We start from the raw sequence: 21,973 nt of genomic DNA, 5'->3' as shown, positions 1-21,973 counted from the left end.
GACTGCTCCCCTGCCTAGCTCTGTGAGTTTGAGCTGCATACTCAATCCCTCTGGGAGACAGATGCCCAACCGGAGAGAGGGGTGGGGTCTTCCTCTTGTGCATCCAAGTGAACTGGGCTTAGCTGCCCATCCCTAGTGCTGAAAGGTAAGGTGTGCCCAGTCTGGGACCCTCGTGCTGAGAGTAAGAGGGTTCAGGGGGCCTGTAGCCACAGTAGCAAGTTTCTAAGCTGCACGTGGGTAAAATGCTGCCTGTGTTGGAATATTCCTGAGGACCTGTTGAGAAGTATCCCAGGTGAGGCAGACTTGGCTTTGCTTGGTGGTCTCGTTTCCGGAAGGCTGTGGGCAGGATCACATTCCATAGGTGGTGGGATGGGATCAGAAGAACTCTGATTGCTCTCTCTCCCTTTTCCTCCTTGTCCCCTCTCCCATGCCTCCCCCTTCTAGACAGGGTTTCTCTGTGTATCCCTGACTGTCCTCAAACATTACTCTGTAGACCAGGCTGGCCTCGAACACAGAGCTCTACCTGCCTCTGCTTCCTGAGTGCTGGGATTAAAGGCGTGTGCTATCATGCCCAGCTCTACACCGTCCCTTGTTTTCACTTATCTGGAGCTTTCCTGGGGTGAATCTTCATCCCAAAACAAAGGTTGGCTTCTTCTCACTGACCTTTTGTTCTATTCTCTATTCCACACCCACCTGGGTGAACACTCGCTCTTGCATGGGGAAAATGACCCAACTCTATGCCAGCCACTTGGTATGTGACCTTGTCCAATGGCAGTGTCACTCTGAGCTGCAGAATGACTGGTATCTTAGGGGCGCCCATGACTTGCACCAGTCACTGGAGAATGTGTGGCTTTCGAGAGCCACAGCTATAACTGGAGCACTGAACATACTCACACCCTCAGGTTTCTCCTGGTCCTCCTCTGGGAATTCTGCTCCTCCTAAGGGTGTGAGGCACTGGCCCATGGCCCTAGAGTTGTGGATTTCTTCACCCCAGGGACTTGCATTCTGTGCTCTGGGAAGTGTCTCACCTCTTACCCTTGATTTTCTGTGTCTCTGAGCTCGCCTGCCTGTGGAGCCCTGAGCTCCACCACCAGCACTGGCTTAGAAGTGGGTTTTGATGTTAAATTCCTGATAACCCACATTCAACTTCTGGGAAGATTAGCAGCTTAAAAGGAGCCCATGGGGATGGCTGAAATCAGTGCAATGGACATTTGGGCTGAACACCTCTAGTGATACAGCATGTTCTAGAAACCAGAGACACTTCCGTGTGTCTGTCCAGGGCCGTCTCAATTGCAGGCCCAGCTGCCTCCATCTTTCATTGCTCCACACTGTTAGAATTCCCCATCCCCACCTTGGCTTCTGCATTCAAGTGATGCAGAATGTTTCCATCTGGTGTTGCAGCCTTGTTGCCATGGAGATTCCATGCATGGGTCACAAAGCTCCATTCCAAGAGCCGATGGAGTTCTTGGGCTGAGTCATGTGTCAGGCTACTGGCCCTGAACCTCTGGAGGTTGGGCTCTGGGTAGGCCTGTGCTTGGTGGAGTGAAGGGTGTGTGTGTGTGTGTGTGTGTGTGTGTGTGTATGCAAATGTGTGTTCCATGAATTGGGGGTCTATGGGAACCTGTCTTGGGCATCAGGTGTCGTATTAAGACAAGAACTCCTCCAGAATGTTGGTCTTTCTCTGCCCCTTGCTGTCCTACCCCGCCTGCTCCAGAGCATGAACAGGTAGATTGGCTATGAGGCTGGAGAAACTGGGTTCAACATTCCTTTTGCCACTGTGGAATTTGGGCCTCAACCAATGCACCCCTTTGAACTTGTTTCTTCCTTCACACCTGCACCTCACTTTTCCTACTGTGGCTATCTATTATTCACTGGCTTGTTGCTAAAGACCACAGAGACCCTAGCGCAAGGCCCAGGAAGTTGGCACTGCCTGATCACCACCATCCTTAAGATTCAGGGGCAGCAGACAGAACCTTTGAAATGACATCACCAACAGCCAATCAGAAAGCTCCTGGGCTGTTCCAGCAGGGGGAGCTTTCTAAAGAGAGCCATGATTGGCTTTCTTGGGAGCCAGGGGCTATGAAAGACAGCTGGTGTGGTGATCTCATTCAGGAATCCCTCTTGTCACTAATGTCCAAGTCCCAGATGCCACACCATGATTGTTGGAGCAGTGGAACTTCCTGTGTGTGACTCAGTCACCCCCCCCCACCCCACACACACACATACTGTGGCATGGCAGCATTCTCTAAAGGGATGCTCACCCGAAATGAGGTGGAAATCTGGGACAGAGGAGCAGAGAGTGAATGGGAAGGCAGGAAGGCAGCCCCAGGGCCACCTCTGTGGAGGGGCAGGAAACTCCTTCCTCTGCCATGTGATGACCTGCAGGCTGCCTTCTGTTTTTTGATGCTAGGCGGAACAACGAGGACCAGACAGCCTGTGAGCACCTGGCATGCCATCCTCAGCTGGTGCCAGCCCCTGTGGCATGGAATGGGATCTCGAGCCATGGGCACACTAGTCAGGGACACTTACACGCAAAACCCCAGGCTGGACAGGGAAGGAGTCTCCAACAAGATGGAGTAGCTCCTACTCTCTCTCCCATCTCTCCTTTCTGTCTGTCTCTCTCCCCTCTTTCTCCCTCCTCTTCTCTAATAATCATATTCTTTATTATGAACATGCATTGTTTAATTTTACTTTGTATTTAAATACACTTTTTTTTTTTGTCTCTATGTTGTATCAGATGGAAATCCTTTAGGCACCTGAAACTTATCCATGGAGTTCCAGACTCCCCCCCCCCCCTCCACCCAACAACTTCACACAAGAAAAGCCCATTCATCCCTCCCCATCTCACGTTTTTAATTCTATCCACACATGACCCTGCCTCAGTTTCCCCTACCACGGTCCCCTGATGTGTCCATTCTGTCTCGGGCAGGTTTGACTTACAGCTGGCCCAGGCACTGGGGGAGTTGATGTTTGAGAAGAGCCTCAGGGAGAAAGTAAGCCAGGAGAACAGTGGGGTGCGCTGGGAGCTGGGCCAGCTACAGCAGCAGCTGGAGGTAAGCCATGGGCACTCATGGAAGTCTGGACTCTCTAGAAGTACCAGCATTCGCCTGCTGCAGGGGACAAAGGAGGAGAGCCCTGGGTGGGTGCTGTGGTCCACCAGCAGCTGGCAAAGCTGAACCCAGCATGCCCTCATGACACCCCCAGAGGCTGACAGACAGATAACCCTCTATGGCGTCATGCCCCAGTCACAGGGTCCCAAGTGCTACCTGGGAGGTCCCAGAGGTGCATCAGAGAATAAAACTGAGCCAGTCATCTTGTCCAGGAGCTGCAGCCTGCCTCTCTGATACAGAGGGAGTTTGTGATATCAGCCGCTTCTTATCCTTCGGTAGCTCCTCATGACCCCTCAGGATGACCCGGGTACTCTGTCTACAGCCATTCATCCTGCAGACTTTGCCCTGGATCTAGCTTCCTAATGGATGGGTCACCTCTCCCTCCCTGATCTCTCAGTCTGGCCCCAGCTGAGGGTTGGCACGGTGCCTGGCTCCCTTTTCTGACAGGAACACTTCCCTTATATGTGCCAAGACTCAAGTCTGGGAAAATCCCTCTCCCTCCATTTCCCAGGGTCCCTCTGAGCCTTCTTAAAGCACAGCCATGCTAGTGTCCCTAGAGGAACGGGGGGGGGGGGGCAAGAGTGGAGGAGGGCAAAGTGGGAACCCAGGTGGTAATGTAAGCTTGTCATCTCAGCACTGGGGAAACTGAGGCAGGAGGATCCTGAGTCAGCCTGTGCTGCATGGGCTGTCTAATGATGCTGAGCCTGGGAGGCATCTAGGCCTGTGTGCACAGGTCGGAGGACCGTAGTCACATGATTCCATTCTTCTGCCCCTTTCTTTGTAGCAAAAAGAGCAGGAGGCTTCAAAGCTGAAGCAGGAGGTGGAAAAGCTACAGGGCCAGAAGCAGGAGCTGTTAGGCTGTGCCTCTATAGGGGAGCAAGGCGTGGCCAGCCTGAAAGAAAGGGTCTGGGAACTGGAGTCCAGCGCCCTTGAGCAAAAGAAGGTCCACAGCCAGCAGGAAAACACCATCAGGCAGCTGGAGCAGGTGAGGAGACCCTCCCTGTCCAGGGGCCACTCTGCCCTGGGCTGGGTGCTCACACAGAGGGATGGCGTGAAAACGCTGCAGAGCTGCCTCACCGCTGTTCCTCAGCAGTCTGTGGCTCCCTGTCACCCCAGAATGCCTCAGAGAAGCCAGCGCCGTGCAGGAGTCCCCGCCCCACAGCCATCCCTTTGCTGTTGCATGCCCTTGGCACTGGCCATGCCAGGCTCAGTGGCACACTTCACCGTGCTCCTCCCCAGTTGAGACACAAGTCCCCTGACTGCAGGGTGTTTGTTTGTTGACTGGCAGTTTTGATTACTTTCTCGTCTCAGTGCTTCCTGTAGTCAAGAATGACACCAGGGGCACTGTTGGTGCGCAGCACGTATCTACTCACCAAGCATCTAGCATCATTGATTGATCGCTACCCATGAATGAGACTCGGCCCCTCACTCTCCCTGACCTCTTTTCATGGCTCTATAGAAGAACCTCATAAGGGATATAGGGCATAGGACATCCCCTTCACGGGTGTGGGGCCTAAAGTCATATATATATGTATGTATGTATGTATATGTGTGTGTGTGTGTTATTTGTGTGTGTGTATAAGAGAGAAGGAAGGCGGGTTGGATTTGAGCTGGAATCCTTAGGCTACAAGGCTCAAACATCTATTCAGGCACAGAATCTAGGAAGATGAACCTTCTGGAATTTAGGGAACGTGCACTAACGGAGGGAGTAGCCAGGGACTGAAAACCCGACTCCCAAAGTCCTCAGGGAGGCAGCTGGTTTCTAGGTACCATCATGCTGAGCCACGGTGCTTGAAGCAGTTAGGAGACACAGGCATAGCAACAGAAAGAGTCTAAATACAGCAACACGAGCCAGAAAAGCTCAAGTAGATGCCAAGCGCCCACGTGGTGGCTAACACCTGCCACCCTACACTCCTGGAGTCGAGATGGAAGGACCACCATGAGCTCCAAGCCATCCTGGGCTACAGAGGGAGCGTTTGAGGCCAGTGTTGGATACAGTAACAGACTCTGTCTCTCCCCCAAAATCTAAATCCAAACACTAAGGAGAGATGGGGGCAGTGAGACACCCAAAACCCATGTTCCCTTTACACAATTAATAAAATGCCAGCATTAGCATTTCTGCTTTTCAGAGAGATAGAGGGAGTGGAGACACGTGCATTTTTCTGTCCCCGTATAAAAGCCACACAATTTTTTTTCCAAGGGGAGGGAAATTTCAGTGCTTAGTTCTAAAGGAATTTCTGCTGGAGGACTTTTGTAATTGGTGATCCTGTTTAAACCCTGCCTACTCTGGGAGTGCCTGCCCGGGAGACATGAATGGCTAGAGCAGACGGACTCTATGCATCCCCACTGAAGCCAGGGTGCCAGCCCTCACACCTTGCTCCACCTCACTCTGTCTTACAGGGCGAAGCCTCCTGGGTGGAAGACATGGGTGTGGGAAGTGAAGGATTGGGGGCTGGGGAGTCTTGGATGCTCAGGAATGTCCAGCAGGCATTACCTAGCCAGTCGTTTTGTTAAATGCCTCGTCTGTATCAGACCCCACAGATGGAGAAGCAAGCCTGGCATCTGGTGCTCTCCACCTCCCCAGAGCTAGGAGGCCTGCTAGGGTCAATGCACCTTGAGTGTGTTCATCTAGTCTTGGGAAGGGCTGAGTGGGAGGGCTGAAGGGAGAGCTGAAGTCTCAGTCAGCACTGGCAGAAGGAGAGCTCCAAGGGAGGTGGACTGCTCCTGCAAAGGCCCGGAGGCCACGGAGTCATGTGACACTGGAAGAGCGGCAACTCAGATGGCCTCAGCTCATTGTCCCTGGGACCTCAGGCACACCCCAGGGGTTTCTAGATGGTTCACTTCCTTGATGGGAGCCTCAGCAATCTCCCAGCCCCAGGGCTAATGATGAAGATCGCAGTGTCCACACAGGCGGGATACCGAGACTGACAGAGCGCTGAGCAGCAGGCCCAGCTTGCGGGGCACAGGCAAACCAGCAGGCCTTTGTGAAAGGACCGTTATTATTTCTCGACGCTTCCCCCCAGCGCCACAGAGGGCCACAAGTAGAAACATGAGCTGTGACCTTGAGGGCGGAGACGACACCCCTTCCCGGCACCCCAACCTGAACTTAAATGGGAAGGGAAGGCTGAGCGGACACTGTGGTGTCCCCTGAACCTTGCACAGCGCATGTCCTCACAGAGTCCAGGCAGATATTTATTGATCTCAATAAGATACTTTTTTTTTTTCCTGGGAATTTTATGTTGACTCATATAAGCTTGACATAAATGGTATTGCAGATGTCAGAAGTGCCCGAGAGGCTGGGGGGAAAAAAATGAAAAAGAAATATTATATTTCCTCACACGGCCCCTCATCTGGGATCATCTTCCCATAACCTCTGCCATTGTGCAAGAAGAGCTGCAGTCTTAGTGAGGCTAATTTTAGCCAGGCTGTACCAGGGGCTTGGCGCTCATCGTCCGGTAGCCTCTTCGTGCTCCCAGCATTTCAGGAGCCCAGATCCGTTCTTGTGTTTCCTGCCTTTGCTTCCACATTAGAGAGAGCAGTTTCAAAGTTCTGAAACAGAAAAGGCTTTAGCTTCCTTGGAGAGCATGGAAAGGGAATTGAGGCCAGCGGGAGAATGTGACGGATGAGTGATGTGTCCCGTGGGAGGGGGCATAGGCAGTGTTGTGTGTCCATGAGTAGGAGGCACACGTTAGAGAGGAAGGTCAAGGGTGGTGTGGCATGGATGGCTTGGGACACAGGTTTGGGGGGAGGGGGAGCGCTGAGGGCGTGGGTGTGGACCTTCACCTACCACCCTTGTTTGCCTCCCCAGCTTCGCCAGCGGTTTGAGTTGGAGATTGAGCGGATGAAACAGATTCATCAGAAGGACCGTGAGGACCAGGAGGAAGAGCTAGAGGATGTGCGTCAGTCCTGCCAGAAGCGGGTGTGTGAGCTGCAGGCACAATACAGCCCCCAGGGTACCACTGGGGAGGATGCTGGGACCTGGGACCCACAGGCATGCTTACTCTGTGACCACCTGAGACACCTGTGCCCTGAAGGAGTCCAAGCACCTGGGGTCCAGAGTGTTTAAGCACAACCCCAGAAGCTTCCAGAATTTCAAGCAAAATCTTTGCCAAGTGCGAGGCTGTGGGTAGTGATGCTGTTTGCACAGGGAGCCACGGCTGGGCTTTCTTAGCAGGCCTGTACTGTGTCCCTGCACTTGACCTGAACTCTTTGCTCAGGTTCCTCAGCATTCCCTACCTGAGGGCCTGGCTCACTACTGTCCTCTCAGTCTGTGACCTTCACCATCCCCCATCCACACACACACACACACACACACACACACACACACACACACAGTGGAGACAGCCTCTCCTGAAAGGTGGCAGTTGCACTGTCTCAGTGCACTCTGCACTCACCCATCAGTGTTGGACTTTAGGCTTTCTCTGTCAGCAGTCTGACCTCGGCGTCCTCACCTGCTGTGTCCCAGGCGCTGAATGGTCTCTGCCACCACAGCCCATAGGCTCTCAATTGGATGGGGGACGGGTGGATCTCTTTCCTTTGGCAGTGCCCCTGGTTAGCTGAGTTTGAGTACCCCTCCCCTCCTCTGTCACACTTGGGGAACACGGAGAAATGCTCTTCACACTCTCCCAGGATGTGCTAGTCACGGATATTTTATGATCCAGGGGTATTTTTCTGGGTAGCATTTCACTCTTATCGTTTAGAGGCAGACAGGAGCACGGCAACTATACTTCCTGTGGGTCTTTTACACTTAACTTTATTTGTTTGCTTATTTATTAATGGTGTGTGTGTGTGCATGTGCATGCCATGGCACATGGGTAGTCAGAGGCCAACATGGGAGTTGTCCTGGGGATTGAACTCAGGTGGCAAAGCCCTTTACTTGCCGAGCCATCTTGCTGACCCCGACTGGCTGTTTAAAACTCAGCTCCTCCTGGACAGATCTATGAAGGCAGCGTGTGAGAGCAGGTGGAGGCCTTTCTCTCCTGTGACAGATGCTGGTGGTGGCTTCCCTTCCTTCCTCAGTGCCTCCTCCCACAGCAGGAAGCAGCCAGTGACCCGAGGGAATGCTGTGGGTGTTTGGTGGCACTGGAAGGGAGACTAACTGCCCTCAGGAATGCCTGGCTGCCAGTCTGTGACAGGGGCTACAGATGGCTCCAGGCACGCATGGAGGGTGGAGGGTGGGATTGGCCCTGTGAGTGAGACTGGGGAACAGCTGGACAGCGTCTGCTGTATTCCAGCAAGGGACGCCTGGTTGGTTGGGTAATAGCTGGGAAATCAGGGCGAACTGCGAACTAAATGAAGTGCTATCACTCAGATGTCCTAGTTGGGGTGGTGGGAGGAAAACATCTTAGCCTAAGGCTTCCATGAGGATACACACTACTCGGGGACCTGGGGAGTACAAGGTCAAGGTGCTGGCAGAGGGGCTTCCGGCAGAGGTCATCTTGTAGATGGCCACCTCTTTTTGTATCTTTATGTGAGAGCGAAGGAGAGAGAAGGAAAGGGAGAAAGACATTGATTTCGGTTTTCTGCTCTTTCTCTATAAGGACACTAACCTGTTGTGGGGTACGGCCCTCATAGCCTCCTCTGACTCTAACCGTTCCAACAACACCTTCTAAATCCCATCCCACTGGAGATGAGAGAGAATTAGTGCGGGCTGTAACACCACGCACACCTGGGCTGGAGTCTATTTTCAGCCTCATCCTAACAGAAAGCACGGGAAACAGTTGTGTCTCCTAACACGCCATGCGGTATGCAGCCTTAAGAGGCCAGACTGCTGGGGAAAAGGGGATGGCTCAGTGTGTAAGGTGCTTGCCGCACAGATGTGAAGTCCTGAGTTCAGATCCCCCAGCCACAGTGAGAAGCAGCGCGTTAGTGGAGCTGCTGCGACTCCAGCTCTGGAGGACAGAGACAGGAGGATTCTGGGAGCCTGTGGGCCCAAGATTCAGGGAGAGATCATGGCTCAGAAAGGTCATGTGAAGAACAGAATGATCAAAGAAGACACCAGACACCAAATTATGGCCTCCACGTGTGCACATAAAATCAACAAGTACCTGCGCACACACACCTGTGCAACACACACATTCAACATCCTGAGACTAGAAAATATTCAAGCAGTGGCCACGAGGACAGACGTCACAGTGTGTGGGAAAGGGGTCCTCTAATCTGACCAGCTCGCCCTTTCCTTCCCAGGTCCCAAGCTTTTAGGTTTCCAGGCCTTTTCACAGACATACCCCTCCCATGAGACAGCAATCGGGGATGGTCTCCCTGTCCCCTCCTCTCAGGGCCCTGGCCAGGGCTCTGTCTGCCCAACTCTCACTCAAGGGCACTCACCTCTGTCTGGTGTGCCCACAGCTCCGTCAGCTGGAGATGCAGTTGGAGCAGGAGTATGAGGAGAAACAGGTGGCCCTGCACGAGAAGCGTGACTTGGAAGGCTTGATTGGAACGCTGTGTGACCAGGTAAGGCACACACAGTGGGAGCCTTTGAGGGGACTCAAAGCCCACCTCTTAGCTCTGTGAGATGGAGGGGTGCATGAGAAAGCCAGCTACAGGTCTCCAGGAAGGGCTGAGGGCAGGCCTGTAAGCTGGCCCCTTTCCATGTCCCCAGAGCACATTCGTCTCCACCCATCCTTCCCACCTGTGCTCACTGGCTCAGGAGCTGGTGACCAGCAGGTGCAGAGAAGAACACAAGGGAGTAACAGAGTGGCCTCAGTCGGCATGGGCAAGTGAAGCCATGTGGCCCCTGGTGGCTGCTGGCAGGGAACTTTGGACAATGCTTGTACTAACAGGGTTGGGTATGGATGGCTACCATGGATGGCCACAGCTGAGCTTGTTTGTAGGGACAAGATTTTCCCAGGAATGTAGCCAGGCTGGGAGTCAGGCAGAAGTGTCTTCCACCTCTGCTGTCTGTCTGTTGGTCTGTCAGTCAGTCTGTCTGTCTGCCTGCCTATCTGTCTATCTGCCTGCCTGTCTGTCTCTGTGCCTGTCTATCTTTGGGTAAGCTTGATAATGGCTCTAAGCATGTGGGCCAGCGGAAACCCTCAGGCCTGACCCTGTATGTGTCTTGGGGTCTTCAGCATGTCTCTGTGTTGTTGTAAACATGATGCTTCCGTGGTGAGAGCAGTCTTACACTGGCAGGGCATGGTGCTGCCTGGCATAAGCTGCCAGGGCACGTACTGTACCCACAGAGCTGACGCTGTGGGCCCCTTGTCCCTGGGAAGGCTTCCCCTCCATGACTCATCTGATCATGATGGTTGGTTGGCGCCTGTATTTTCTGGGAATCGTTCATGATCTGCCCATAAATGCTAATCAGTTTCTGATAATATACACTTCAATAGCTCTGCCCTGTGGCCACTCTCCGCCTTTGTTTATGACGCCCTTCAGTTAATAAAGTGTCTTTAATGCGGCCAAATTAACCACATTTATGGCTCACACTCTTCTACTTTAAAGTCGCTTTCCTTAATTTCAGTTCATATTTTACCATATGTCTTAAAAGCTCTAAACTTCTTTTTATGTATATGATTAGCTTTTAATCCATCTTCTGTAGGTGTGTGGTACAAATTAGATACCTATGTTTTCCTGCTGTGGCTAACCCTCATTTTTTTTTCACCATCCCTCATGCTGTGGGTGTGTGCAGATCCCCATTCTACTTACTTCATGCTCTTCTCTGTCCCTACACAATCTGGTCCTACTGGCTAGTTTTCAAAAAATCGCAGTGTCCTAGATAGCTTTTACTGTCCGTTTAACACAGGTACATGTCGCCTTAGGAAGGAGTCACAACTGAGGGGTTACCAGTCTCAGGTTGGCCTGCAGGCATGCATGTGGGGAACATCAGGACAGTCAACTGGTATGGGAGGGATCAGCCCACTATGGGCGGCGCCATTCCCTGGACAGGTGGTCTTGGGCTATATAAGGAAGTTAGCAAAACATGAGCCCAAGTGAGTCAGCGAGCAGCGTTCCTCCATGCTTCCTGCTTCAAGCTATCTGAGTTCCTTCTCTGACTTCCCTTAATGGGGAGCTGTAACCCCGAAGTATGAGCCATGTATACCCTTTTCTCTGCGAAGCTGGGTCTCATCATGTTCTGCTGGCCACAGCAGCAGAAGGGAAACTAGAACATGGGGCATCTGACCTTGCTTATCTTTGAAAATAATCTTGTCTTCTTGAGTCTTTAATGCAAGTTGGGGTGTATGTGATACATGATACAGATACATGATACAGATGGGACCCCGTGTCCCATCCACAGAAAACCCAGTAGGAAAGGACGTCAGGGGCTGGAGAGCACCTGCTGCTTTTGCAGAGCCACCCAGCTCCCGGTGGCTCACAACTGTCTGTAATTCTACTTCCAGGGTGTCCAGAGCCCCTTTCTGGCTTTTGTGGGCACACAGCCAGGCACATGATACACAGATGTGCACGTAGGCAAAACACTCACACACATAAAATAACGATAAATAAATCCATCCTTTTAAAGAAGGAAAGGATTCCGTGAGGAGACTTGATTCGGTGAAATGGCTGACCCGCCACTTCATCTAATTTCATTGAGATTGGACTGGCAGGTTTACATTAAGATGCTCTGCTACTGGCCTCTGCCCCTGCCCTGTCTCTCTTTAGTTACAGGGCATATATATTTTTTTAACAATACATGTCATAAGCGTTTTAATTAGATTTATTTCTAGGAAACTCTTTGTTTCCACAGCTTTATGAGCGGCACTTATTTCGTATTTTGATTTTTATTTGATCATCCTACGGAGCCCAGGAGAAGCCGTGACATTAGCTTCATCATCCAGGAAAATTGCTGAACTCATTGCTTCCTAATATCTCATCTGTCAATTATTTTAGGCTTTTCTACATTGATGATGTCATCATTTGGAAGTGAGAACACTTTTGCCTCTTGGGGGCAAAGGAAAAATCAAAACCATTTCATAAAGGAATGCACAGTTAGTTCCCTTCCAACACACCCACTAACCCCAGCTGCTTTATTTCTTACATATTAAGAAATAAAATGCACTTTTCTTACCCCTGGCTCAGTGTGACTACACTAAGCTTTGGCCATATGACTAATTCTAGTGTGTGTATGTGTGTGTGTGTGTGTGTGTGTGTGTGTGTGTGTGTGTGTGTTTAAATGCATCTTCACACACTGGGAGTTTTCTAGTATTGAAACAACCTTTGAACCTTACCTTGTGCTGCTGCTCAGTGGAGCGATTCCCCGTGGTTCGCTTCATCTGTGTCGGAACGTGGTGCCTCTTGATCTTTCTCCTACGATTTACCTAGCCATCTGATTTATAATGATTTATTTTTATTTTTACTTGTGCGCATGTGTGTGTGTGTGTGTGTGTGTGTGTGTGTGTGTGTGTGTGTGTTTTGCAATGTGTAACATGAATGTAATGCCCCAGGAAGCCAGAAGAGAACATCAGATACCCCAAAGCTGAATTACAAGTGGTTGTGAGCGGCCCCGTGGGAGCCAGGAACTGAAGTCCCAGACTCTGGAAGAGCAGTGTACACTCTCAGCCAACGCTTGTCACCATGTGCTCAGCATTTGTCCTTCGGGATGGTGACAGGAGGATGTTTTCAAAAAACTAAAATCATAATGTTGGTTTCTAATTTTCTCTCCTTGTTTGTTCAAGGTCGAACTAGCCCTGTAAAAATCGGAGTGCCTCTCCTTTCAAGATAGTGTTTTCTAAAGTTCACATGTATAATTCTTAACATTTTGAGATCATTTGCCTTTTAACTCTTCGGGGTGTAGGATGGGTGTTCTGCTCTGCCTAGGCTCTGTTCTTCTTATCAAGTGTGAGGTCTGGCTTTCCCTCCTCTTGTTGAATGACTTTTTTGGGGAAAAAAAAATCTTACTACATCTCTGGCCTTGCGGCAGAGTCTGCATATTTGCTGATCTGCAGCTTTTTCTGCAGCATTTTCTCGTGACCTCTGCAGCTGTGTCATGTCGCATGATGTGCCTTCACAATCATGGCAGCGTTAAGATTCTCCTGTTGCTACCAGCACCTTGAGAAAGTCGTCTCTTACCACCGTCAAAGACCAGCTTGTACTCTTGCTCTCACTCTTTCTCCCTCTCTCTGTCTCCCTCTCTTCCCTCCTTTCTCTCCCTTTTTCTCCCTCTCCCCCCCCTCTTTTTTCCTAGTGTATTTATAAATACCGTCTCTTAACTTTGCTTATTTTCCCATCCCTTTCCCATTGGTTTAGCGTTTGTTCCATTCTTGGCTTGTGTTGAAAAATTTTAACTCACGCTCAGTGTGTCTCATCCTGTTGTATGTTTCAGGACTGTATACATCTTTTAAAAATTAAAGCACTGGTGATACAGCTTGCTAGGAAAGTACTTGTCTAGCAAGAATGAAGCTGTAAGTTTAGTCTTCAGCATTGCAGCACAGTGGAACAGGAGAATCTGGGCTTCTGGAAATAGCCCCATCAGGCAGTGTGGAGCAGTGGTTAGAGACCCACATGCTGAGCCACCATCCTTGGATTCTGCATATACACTTGGTAGCACTTGTGGCCCAGGAAGATCACACCTGCTGGGCGCCTCTGTGTCCCTGTGTTCTGGCTTTTATCCCATTGTGCCAAGCACACAGCAGTATATGTGCTAGACTGCCTGTTCTCTTTCTTGGCTCCTGAACCGCCTTTTGTCTGGGGTACTCTCCCTGTGCCCCTTCCTAGAAGCAGCTAACTCCACCTTCCAGTGCCCATCTCCTTTTTGTCTCTGTGCAACTTCTTGTGAAAATTTAAGAACAGGGCCGGAGCGCTAGCTCCGTGGTTAAGAGCACTGGCTGTCCTTGCAGAGGACCCCGACTCGGTTCCTAGCACCCATATTCTAACCTACAACCATCTGTAAGTCCAGTTCCTGAGGATTTGAAGCCTCTTCAGGCCACCATAGGCAGCAGGCACATGCAAGGTACACAGACATAGGTGCAGGCAAAACGGCCATTCAGTGAAAGCTGATGATGATGATGATGACGGCAGCAGTAGCAAACGCACCTCCCTTAAGATAAAACTTGCTGAAGCTGTCTCTTTCTTCAACAGCTGGATCCGTACCCCAGCTTCGTGTATTCCTGGGCAAATCACCCCTGTCGACCCCAGCCTCTTCACCTGTGCAGTGAAGACCATGGGGTTTAATGTAATCCACCCCTCACAGTCTTTGGAGGCATTGCTGGTGCTCAGGGCGCTCTCCATAAATGAAAGCCAGTTTGGTGTCCAGAAAGGCAGTAGCAATAACAACAGTCTATTTTAAGGGATTATCACAGCAGTTAAGTGTGACTGCGTGTGACGGAGAGTGGCAGGGCGCCCGGCCTGCAGCTCGGTTCAGCTGGGCTCAGTCCCTCCACCTGTGCATTTATACCATAGCCCAGCGATTTAAATTTACCACAGTAATCCTTCCGAGGGAGGCGAGGCTGTGTTCTGAGAGCCAACTCGTCTTTCAAAGGATTCCAAGCTGACCGTGAGGAATTGTGACATGAAATCTGTGGGTTCGCATGCTGGGTCATCAGGCAGGTGCAGTAATCCTCTGTGTTTGTAAAGCACTTGACACGCGGAGCGTGATTCCCCTCTTATCTCAACACAGAGAACGGGAATTTCTTATAACCCTCTTCTTAGAGACAGGAAGCTCCAGTTCAGATGGGTGGCAGGCGTCACCGGGGCTTCCTGCTGCCGGCAAATGGTGTGCTGAGGTTTAAGCCTGAGCCACACCATTCTTAATCTGTGTTCCTTCTAAAATACCCTTGGACACCCTTAGCGTCCCAGGAGAGACATCTGACAGGTGGGCAGAGATCCCCAAATATGCAAAAGAATCCCCTATGACAGTGATTCTCAACCTTCCTAAGGCTGTGACTCTTTAATTCACTTTAATTTAATTTGTGGTGACCCCCAAACCATAAAAATATTTCTTATTGCTACTTCATAACTGTAATTTTGCTACTGTTATGAACCGTGCTGTAAATATCTGTGTTTTTTGATGGTCTTAGGTGACCCCTGGGAAAGGGTCATTTGATCCCAAAGGGATTCCCACCCCCAGGCTGAGCACCATCACCCTATGAAGAGACACCAGCCTTATTCTCTTCACTATCCCATCTATCCAGTGGCTCCCGGGACCTTCCTGGAACAAAGGAGCTACTGGTGTCTTTAAGGGACACTAACCATGCTTGTGTGGGGTCCCGGTGTGATCCTGTTCATCCCCAGTGTTGGCTGAACCCATCTCATTGGCCTCTGGGAGTCGATGCATCTAAGACAGGGTGTGACCTCTTTGTGACTTTCCTATCCACTGTTCCCTGACAAATTTATAGTTCTGGGGGAAGGAACTTGTGCACTTCTAGGTAAAGTTTCATCCATAGAAAGTGGCTCCCGAGCCTACCTTTAAACCAGCAACCTACTTCATCTATCAAAAGCTTCATTTAGGGCTTTGGAAGGAACACAGCCACTGTTTGCCCAGAGTCATGGTGGACCACACAGCATCCTGCAGCGTAACAGGGGATGAGGCACCAAGGGTCCCTGTGTGTATCAGCTGACCTTTATAGCCCCCACTCCCACTCCCACCCCAAGCACCAGCAAATTGAGAACATCAGAGTCTTCCAGGAGGCTCCTCATACCTACTCCAGTCACTGTCTACCTGGGTTGCCCTGAGTAAAGAGCCTGGCCAGCAACCAGGGTCTCACCTGGCATAGAAGCTCTTAGCTTGATGCATAAGAAAGAGCAGAAGGAGGTAGGCCTTCCAGGTTATGGCGATGTTGGTGGAGCCTTGTACGTGGCCCATGGTAGCCCTGAGGCCTAGCACTTATGAGGCTGAAAAAGCATCTAGTTTCGTAGCATCCTAGTTCCAATATTTGGTACCGTCCATTTTGCCGATGAGACTCATGGAAAACTGCATCTTTCTATTGGCTCTGTGTGTGTGTGTGGTCTCACACTGTAGCCCAGGCTAGCCTCCAGTTCACAGCAGTCCTCCTGTCTCAGCCTTGCAAGTGTTAGGTTTAAAGGTGTGAGCCACTGTGCCATAGGAGAAGCCAGACTGAGCCATGGAACTCAGTTCCTAAAAACTTTGGTTCTAGCCACTGCCTTGCCATCTAAACTAATCCTATCTTGGCTTCCAGATTGGCCACCGTGACTTTGATGTAGAAAAGCGTCTCCGCAGAGACCTCAGGAGGACACATGCTTTGTTGTCTGATGTCCAGCTCCTTCTGGCTACGATGGAAGATAGCAAGACGTCAGTCAGCAAGGAAGAGCTGGAGAAGGTGCACAGCCAGGTGAGTGCTGTGCCCTCATAGGGAGAGGAACTCTGGGAAACACAGCTTGAGGTTTCCCTGGACCTTCAGGGAGGTGGACATGTGGGCCAGGAAGTCACTTGGCTCCACCCCCTTCTGTTGGGTGGAGCCAGTTGTATCTGTTTGGAGGGCATGAGCAGGTTAGGGCTGAGGCTGGTGTGCATGAGTGTATGGATGCTTTTGATGGCTATCAGGGCTGGGTATAGAAGCTGAAGCTTCAGGGCTGATATTGCAAATCAGCTCCTCTGAGAACCAAGGAGAACAGCTGTGGCCATTTGACTGTCTACTCGGATGCTAATGATGCTGCTCAAGGATTCATCTAGACTACCAGCTGCCACTGGCTGGAATCCCCTCCCCATCTCCTTCGTGAACTGAATCCCCTGTGCATGGTGTCACCTGGCACCTCTGGACAGCTCAGCACCTCATGTTAGCCAATGAACAGAGGCTTACCCATGGATTCCAATGGTTCAGTCCATGATCACTTGGCCCCATTCTTGTGGGCTTGTGCTGAAGCAGAGCATCATGGGAGAGAGGGCATAGTAGAGTAGAGAAGTTCTCCACAAGGCCAGTCAGAAAGGAGGGAGGGAGGGAAGGAGGGAGAGAGGGAAGGAGGGAGGGAGGAACAGAAAGAAGGAGGAAGAGAGGGAGAGAGAGAGACAGAGAGAGGGGAGGAGAGAGGGAGGAAGGAAAGGGGGAGGGAGAAGAAGAGGGACAGAAAGGGAAAAAAAGGAAGGGAAGGAGGGTTTAGGGAAGGCAGACCAAACAAATTAAGTATCACCAACCAGGAGACACTGAGCCACCCATCCCACACTCTGTGATCTTCTATCTTCCCTCAATGGGTCATTCTTATTCTGGTACCAATATTAAAGTCCTATGCCCTGAGCAAGGCGGGGCACTTGCTTTCTTCATGTCTCCTTTATGATATTATTGGAGCCAGACTCAGTTAGTCATCATGGGAGCTTCAGGGAAGCAGAGGCTCACCCGTGCCCATTCTGTAGGTGGGCACATTTGCCCAGAGGTGTTGACGCCTGTCATTAAGTAACACAGTAAGTGGCAGTGCTTGGAACCTGAAGCTCTTGTCTCTGAGTGCAGAGCCCGGGTCTCTCTGTGCCACACTGCGTCTGCCTGCTTGTTGGAGGAGAAGAGAAGGGAGGCCTGGATGCCTTGGCTCAGCTGGGGAATGAGCACCTCATATTTGCCCAGCCCTCCCTCCCTTTTAAGAGAATTCCTTTGTCCATCTGCAGGGTTAAGATGTGTGTTCCGGGAAATAGTGGTGTTTAATGAGGGCCAGCTTGAGCAGAATCAAAGAGCCTCATTCTTCTGACAGTCCTCTTCCCTGCTCTTTGGATCTGGCTCCCATCAAAGGGATCCACAGCCTTGGCTCTCTGCCGCTGTTGTCATGGAAATCACTGGAAGGATTGGAGCTCCTGGACCGGAGGTCAGGGTGCAGTCGCTTTGGCTCCTGGCACACGTGTCCAGATGCAAGAATTGCAGCTAATTAGATAAAGCATTGATGACTCCCGCTCCCACTGCAGCTCCTGCTGCTGTCTGGCATTTGTCCTGTGCCTGAAGGCCATGGGGACAGAGGCAGGCAGGGCAGGAAAGGAAGCGTGGGAGGAAGAGAGCAAGCCAACTTTACACGTAGCTGCTGTGTATGATCCCGAAGGATATCCTCCATTTGTCGTGTGTTTGCACATCGGGTATTTATACAGCACCTGCTGTATACCACATGATGGGTGAGACCTGTCAGTAAGACAGGTGTGGTACCAGCTCTGTGAAATTCACATCTGATAGAAAAGCCAAACAGACTACGTGCAATGGCCTAACTTTGCGAGAGGGAGAAAGAGCAAGGTCCTGGGTAGAGAAATGCAGAGGTCTCCTCTACCTGAAGTCATCTTCTTATCCCTGGAGAAAGGGAAGAGAGCAGGGAAGGTTTGGGTTTCATCCCAAGTAGGTGAGACAGAAGCCGCTGGCAACTTCAAAGAGAACCTGACTTCTGCTCTGAATTGATGAGACGTGCAGGAGAGGTCTGGCTGACCACAGTGTGTTGTTTCAGGCGACCCTTGCTGCGGCCTGAGCAGGTTGATATTTCTCTATTTAGCCCATTGTACTCATGGGAATCCAGGAACTAGGAGGCTGACCGGACGCTTTACCCAGGGCACATAACAAGGCCCGCCTGGAGCTGTGGGTGCCAGCCATCCTGAGCTCTTGAACCTCTGCTCACCTGATGTGATCCTGTTAACATGCATCAAGTGCCTGGTATTGGCCAGGCTTGACCTCAGAGCCTTGAACACGGCTGTACCTCGGCTTGCTGAGCATCGTTCTGGAACAGCGTGCTTCTAGTCCTTTCTCCCTTTGTTCTCTCTTGTTAAGTCTGGGCTAGAAATGGTCTGCTTTCTGTTGTTGCTGCTTTTAACAGCACGATTCCTGCCCCTGCCAGAGCTGGAGCCCTCTCATACACACAGAGCCACGATGAGGTTCCCTTAGACACACCTCCCTGTGTGGCAGATACCCTAGAGCCAGTCAGTGCATCAATGTGGCTCCTCCCAGCTTCATCATCTCCACTGGCTTGTATGTCAGTCAACACCAGAGGCTCATGCTCCTCTAGAGCATCCCTCAGGCATATCTCACTCCTGAGATAGGCAAGGAGTTCAAATCCTGCCTGGGTGACCCCTACCTCTCAGAGATGGCTATGCCTTATCTCAAGCAGGCCTCATAACCCCAAAGAACACCAGATCACAAGACTTCGCCTTGTTAAGAGCTACAGGATCAGGGCTGGGGATGGAGCTGGCAGATATATATATATATATATATATATATATATATATATATATATATATATATATATATATATATATATATCTCCAGAGAGGGAAGCTTCCATCCCAGCACTGCCTTAACTTTTTAGATCTATGGACATGAAGGCAGGAGGACCAGAAGTTCAAGGTCATCCTTAGCTACTTAGCAAGTTTGAGGCCATCCTGGGCTACATGAGACCTTGTAACATAAGAACCTACCCCCTAAATAAAGCTCCTCTGGAACAGCAGGAGAGAAAGAACCCTGTCCGACAGCTCTCCTCTCCGCTCACCTGGGTTAGCTGCATGGTGGAGGGAAGGGGGCATCTTTGGCTTCTGGGTGCAACTTTTTTTTTTATGAAGCGCTAATTAATTCGCATGGGGTGTTTTCACTGAAAACTAACCTGGAAACAACATTCCAACAGCCAAGATGGATAACTGAGATGATGGCTCTAGTAACATCCGTGAAACCAGACGCTGGCAAGAGCTGGAGCCTGCTCGGAGGAGAGAGTGGAAGCCACAGGCAGCTCCAGGGCCCTAGTTAGTTATGTGTTTACTCACTCAGATCCCTGCTTGTGACCTCCCTTCCCAGGGGAAGCCTGTGACTGGCTTCCGTGAACTGGGGAGTGGGCTTTTGCACAGAGCTCATGCTCAGGGCACTGCTTGCTCCTGCCTGCTAAGAGCAAAGCTGCTGCCATCAGTCCCTGGCGCTGCTCCAGGACAGCCCCCAAATCAGTTTCGTGTGCTCTGCCTGTCACCTGTAGGTCTCCTGCCAAGAATTCTCTCTGCTGGCTTTGTATCTTGTCTGCAGAGTTTTTCACCTGACAGGGGGCCTCCTCACCCTGGGGATGGAACCCAGGGCTTTGCACATGCCAGCCAGGTGCTCTGCCTCCAGCCCCACCCCCCAGCTTGCCGCCTCCTCCTTGGAGGAAGATTTTGAAGACCTCAGTGTAGACTTGGTTGCTTACAGGCAAGAGCTACAAGTAGTTCCCAACATCCTTTGTACCAAGTGCAGGTTCCTTAGTCCAACATGTGGGGTACCCAGTCCAGAGCCTTTCTTCCAGTCTTACCACCAGCTGTGGCCCAGTCTTACCACTGCTGCCTCCTCCCACCTTGTCAACTCTGCATACACAATGCCCCTGCAGGGCTCTAGGGTCTACCTTCATATCCCTCTTTGCCTGATGGCTATCTGTCCTCTGAACTCAACTTCAGGAACTCCCCCCACCCCCGTGGCATCACCATCTATGCCTCCCTCAGGTGGGGTGAAAGGTCACCATGTCCTGCTAGCATCCCTGTACCACCACCCACCGAATTGTCCTCCTTATCCAGAGTGGCAGACGTTATGAGATGCAGAACTGGATGACAGCACCCCAGATGTCCAGACATTGGCCCCGCCACGTCCCAAGGTCCTTCCAGAACCTCTGGTGCTCTGGTGGGCTCTTCCCCCCAGGGGCTGCGCCTGGGCCATTAGGCCTTGCCCATCTTCCCCATGAATTCCCAGCTGTGATTAACTACCAGCTTGGGGCTCCCTTCAGAGAAGACTGATGACCCCGGATCTATCCCCAGTGCTCTTAATTGGGGCATTTGTCACCATATGTCACCTATGCTTCCCTGAGACAGCAGAGGTAATTAACAAGCCCTGGGAAGATGCCCTGATGGGAGCCTTTGTGTGCCCAGGCACCTTGAGGACATGTCTCCCCAGCCCTCGGACCCAGAGCAGTGGCCTCACTGGGTGTTTTATTTGAAGAGCGTTTGTTTTTTCTCTAAGGACAATGTTGGAGGGAATTGATTCAATATTAACCTAACCTCCTGTCAGGGGAGATAAAGAGCGTGTTGTAATTGGTTGGAAACATGGTGGTCACAGGTTTGTTCTCCCACAAATATTGACACTTCCAAGGCGGTGATGAACGAAGCGTGAAGACGGCCCTGCTTCTACATTACGGGCAGGGAATCTAGTTCTCTGTCTAAAGGACAGCATCTGCTTTGCTGGGGAGGGCCAGGCGAGTGGCACAGCCCTGAGCACCCAAGGTGACACTGATAGGAGAGTCAATCCTTTGTACTCCACCCGGCTCCCTGCAGATCTGTGCCATGTACAGATCCTGTACCCCAGAATAACATGAACCCAGAGGTTCTGGGGAGCCAGGGCAGGTGCTGGGGAAATGTGTCTACACACGGGCTGCCCAGCCACCTCCGCAGAAGGCTGGAGCCGTGTGACACATCTGAGGAGGAAGTTTAGCCTGCGGGGAGGGGGTAACGCAAGACAACAGCTGATGAGTTGGAGATGGGGGAGTGTGGCTCAGTGGGTGAGGCCCGAGTCTATGTCCTCAGAGCCATGTAAGACGCAGGGCGTGGCTGTGGCTACCTCCAGCATTGGGGATGGAGACAAGGCCCATCCTCGGCTGGCCGAACTGAAGCCGTTAGCTTCCAGCTCAGGGAGACACCTGTGTGGAGGCAAAAGAGTGAAGAGCGAGAGGGAAGGACACCCTAGGTCCTGCTTTGACCTCCGTATGCACCTTCACGCTCACACGTGTGCACCATGCACAACACACAACACACACAGCACACACATACATGCGCGCGCGCGTGCGTGTGCGCGCGCACACACACACACACACATAGACACACACACACATAGACACACACACATCATTTTTCCCACTTGGAAATAATTGTTTCTTTGAGACGGAGTTTCATGTAGCCCAGGCTGGCTTCGAGTGTGCTGTATTGTCAAGAAGGACCTTGATTCGTGACCTGCTCTCCGATACCTCAGAGTGCCGGCCCTCCAGGTTTGAGCCACCATATCAGCTTGCTCGGCACCGGGGTT

The 21,973-nt window shown here is 51.3% G+C and overlaps 1 protein-coding gene across 1 annotated transcript in view; it reads left to right on the top strand.

Moving 5' to 3' along the window:
• Myo18b (myosin XVIIIB) overlaps positions 1-21,973 on the top strand; it is a gene marked incomplete at its 5' end in the record, with an annotated part of 188,809 nt that overhangs the window by 90,679 nt on the left and 76,157 nt on the right. The window contains 5 exons of the mRNA XM_055605947.1: positions 2,930-3,053; positions 3,895-4,095; positions 6,919-7,029; positions 9,459-9,563; positions 16,184-16,336. Of these exons, the coding sequence (XP_055461922.1) occupies positions 2,930-3,053; positions 3,895-4,095; positions 6,919-7,029; positions 9,459-9,563; positions 16,184-16,336 (694 nt within the window). The remainder of the gene's footprint in view (positions 1-2,929; positions 3,054-3,894; positions 4,096-6,918; positions 7,030-9,458; positions 9,564-16,183; positions 16,337-21,973) is intronic.

The sequence above is a fragment of the Psammomys obesus genome, unplaced genomic scaffold (assembly GCF_907164565.1).
Source record: "Psammomys obesus unplaced genomic scaffold, mPsaObe1.curated_primary_1811, whole genome shotgun sequence".
In the NCBI taxonomy this organism is placed as follows: Eukaryota; Metazoa; Chordata; class Mammalia; order Rodentia; family Muridae; genus Psammomys; species Psammomys obesus.
The sequence above is the reverse complement of the archived record's forward strand: the minus strand, read 5'-3'. Positions and strand labels throughout refer to the sequence as shown.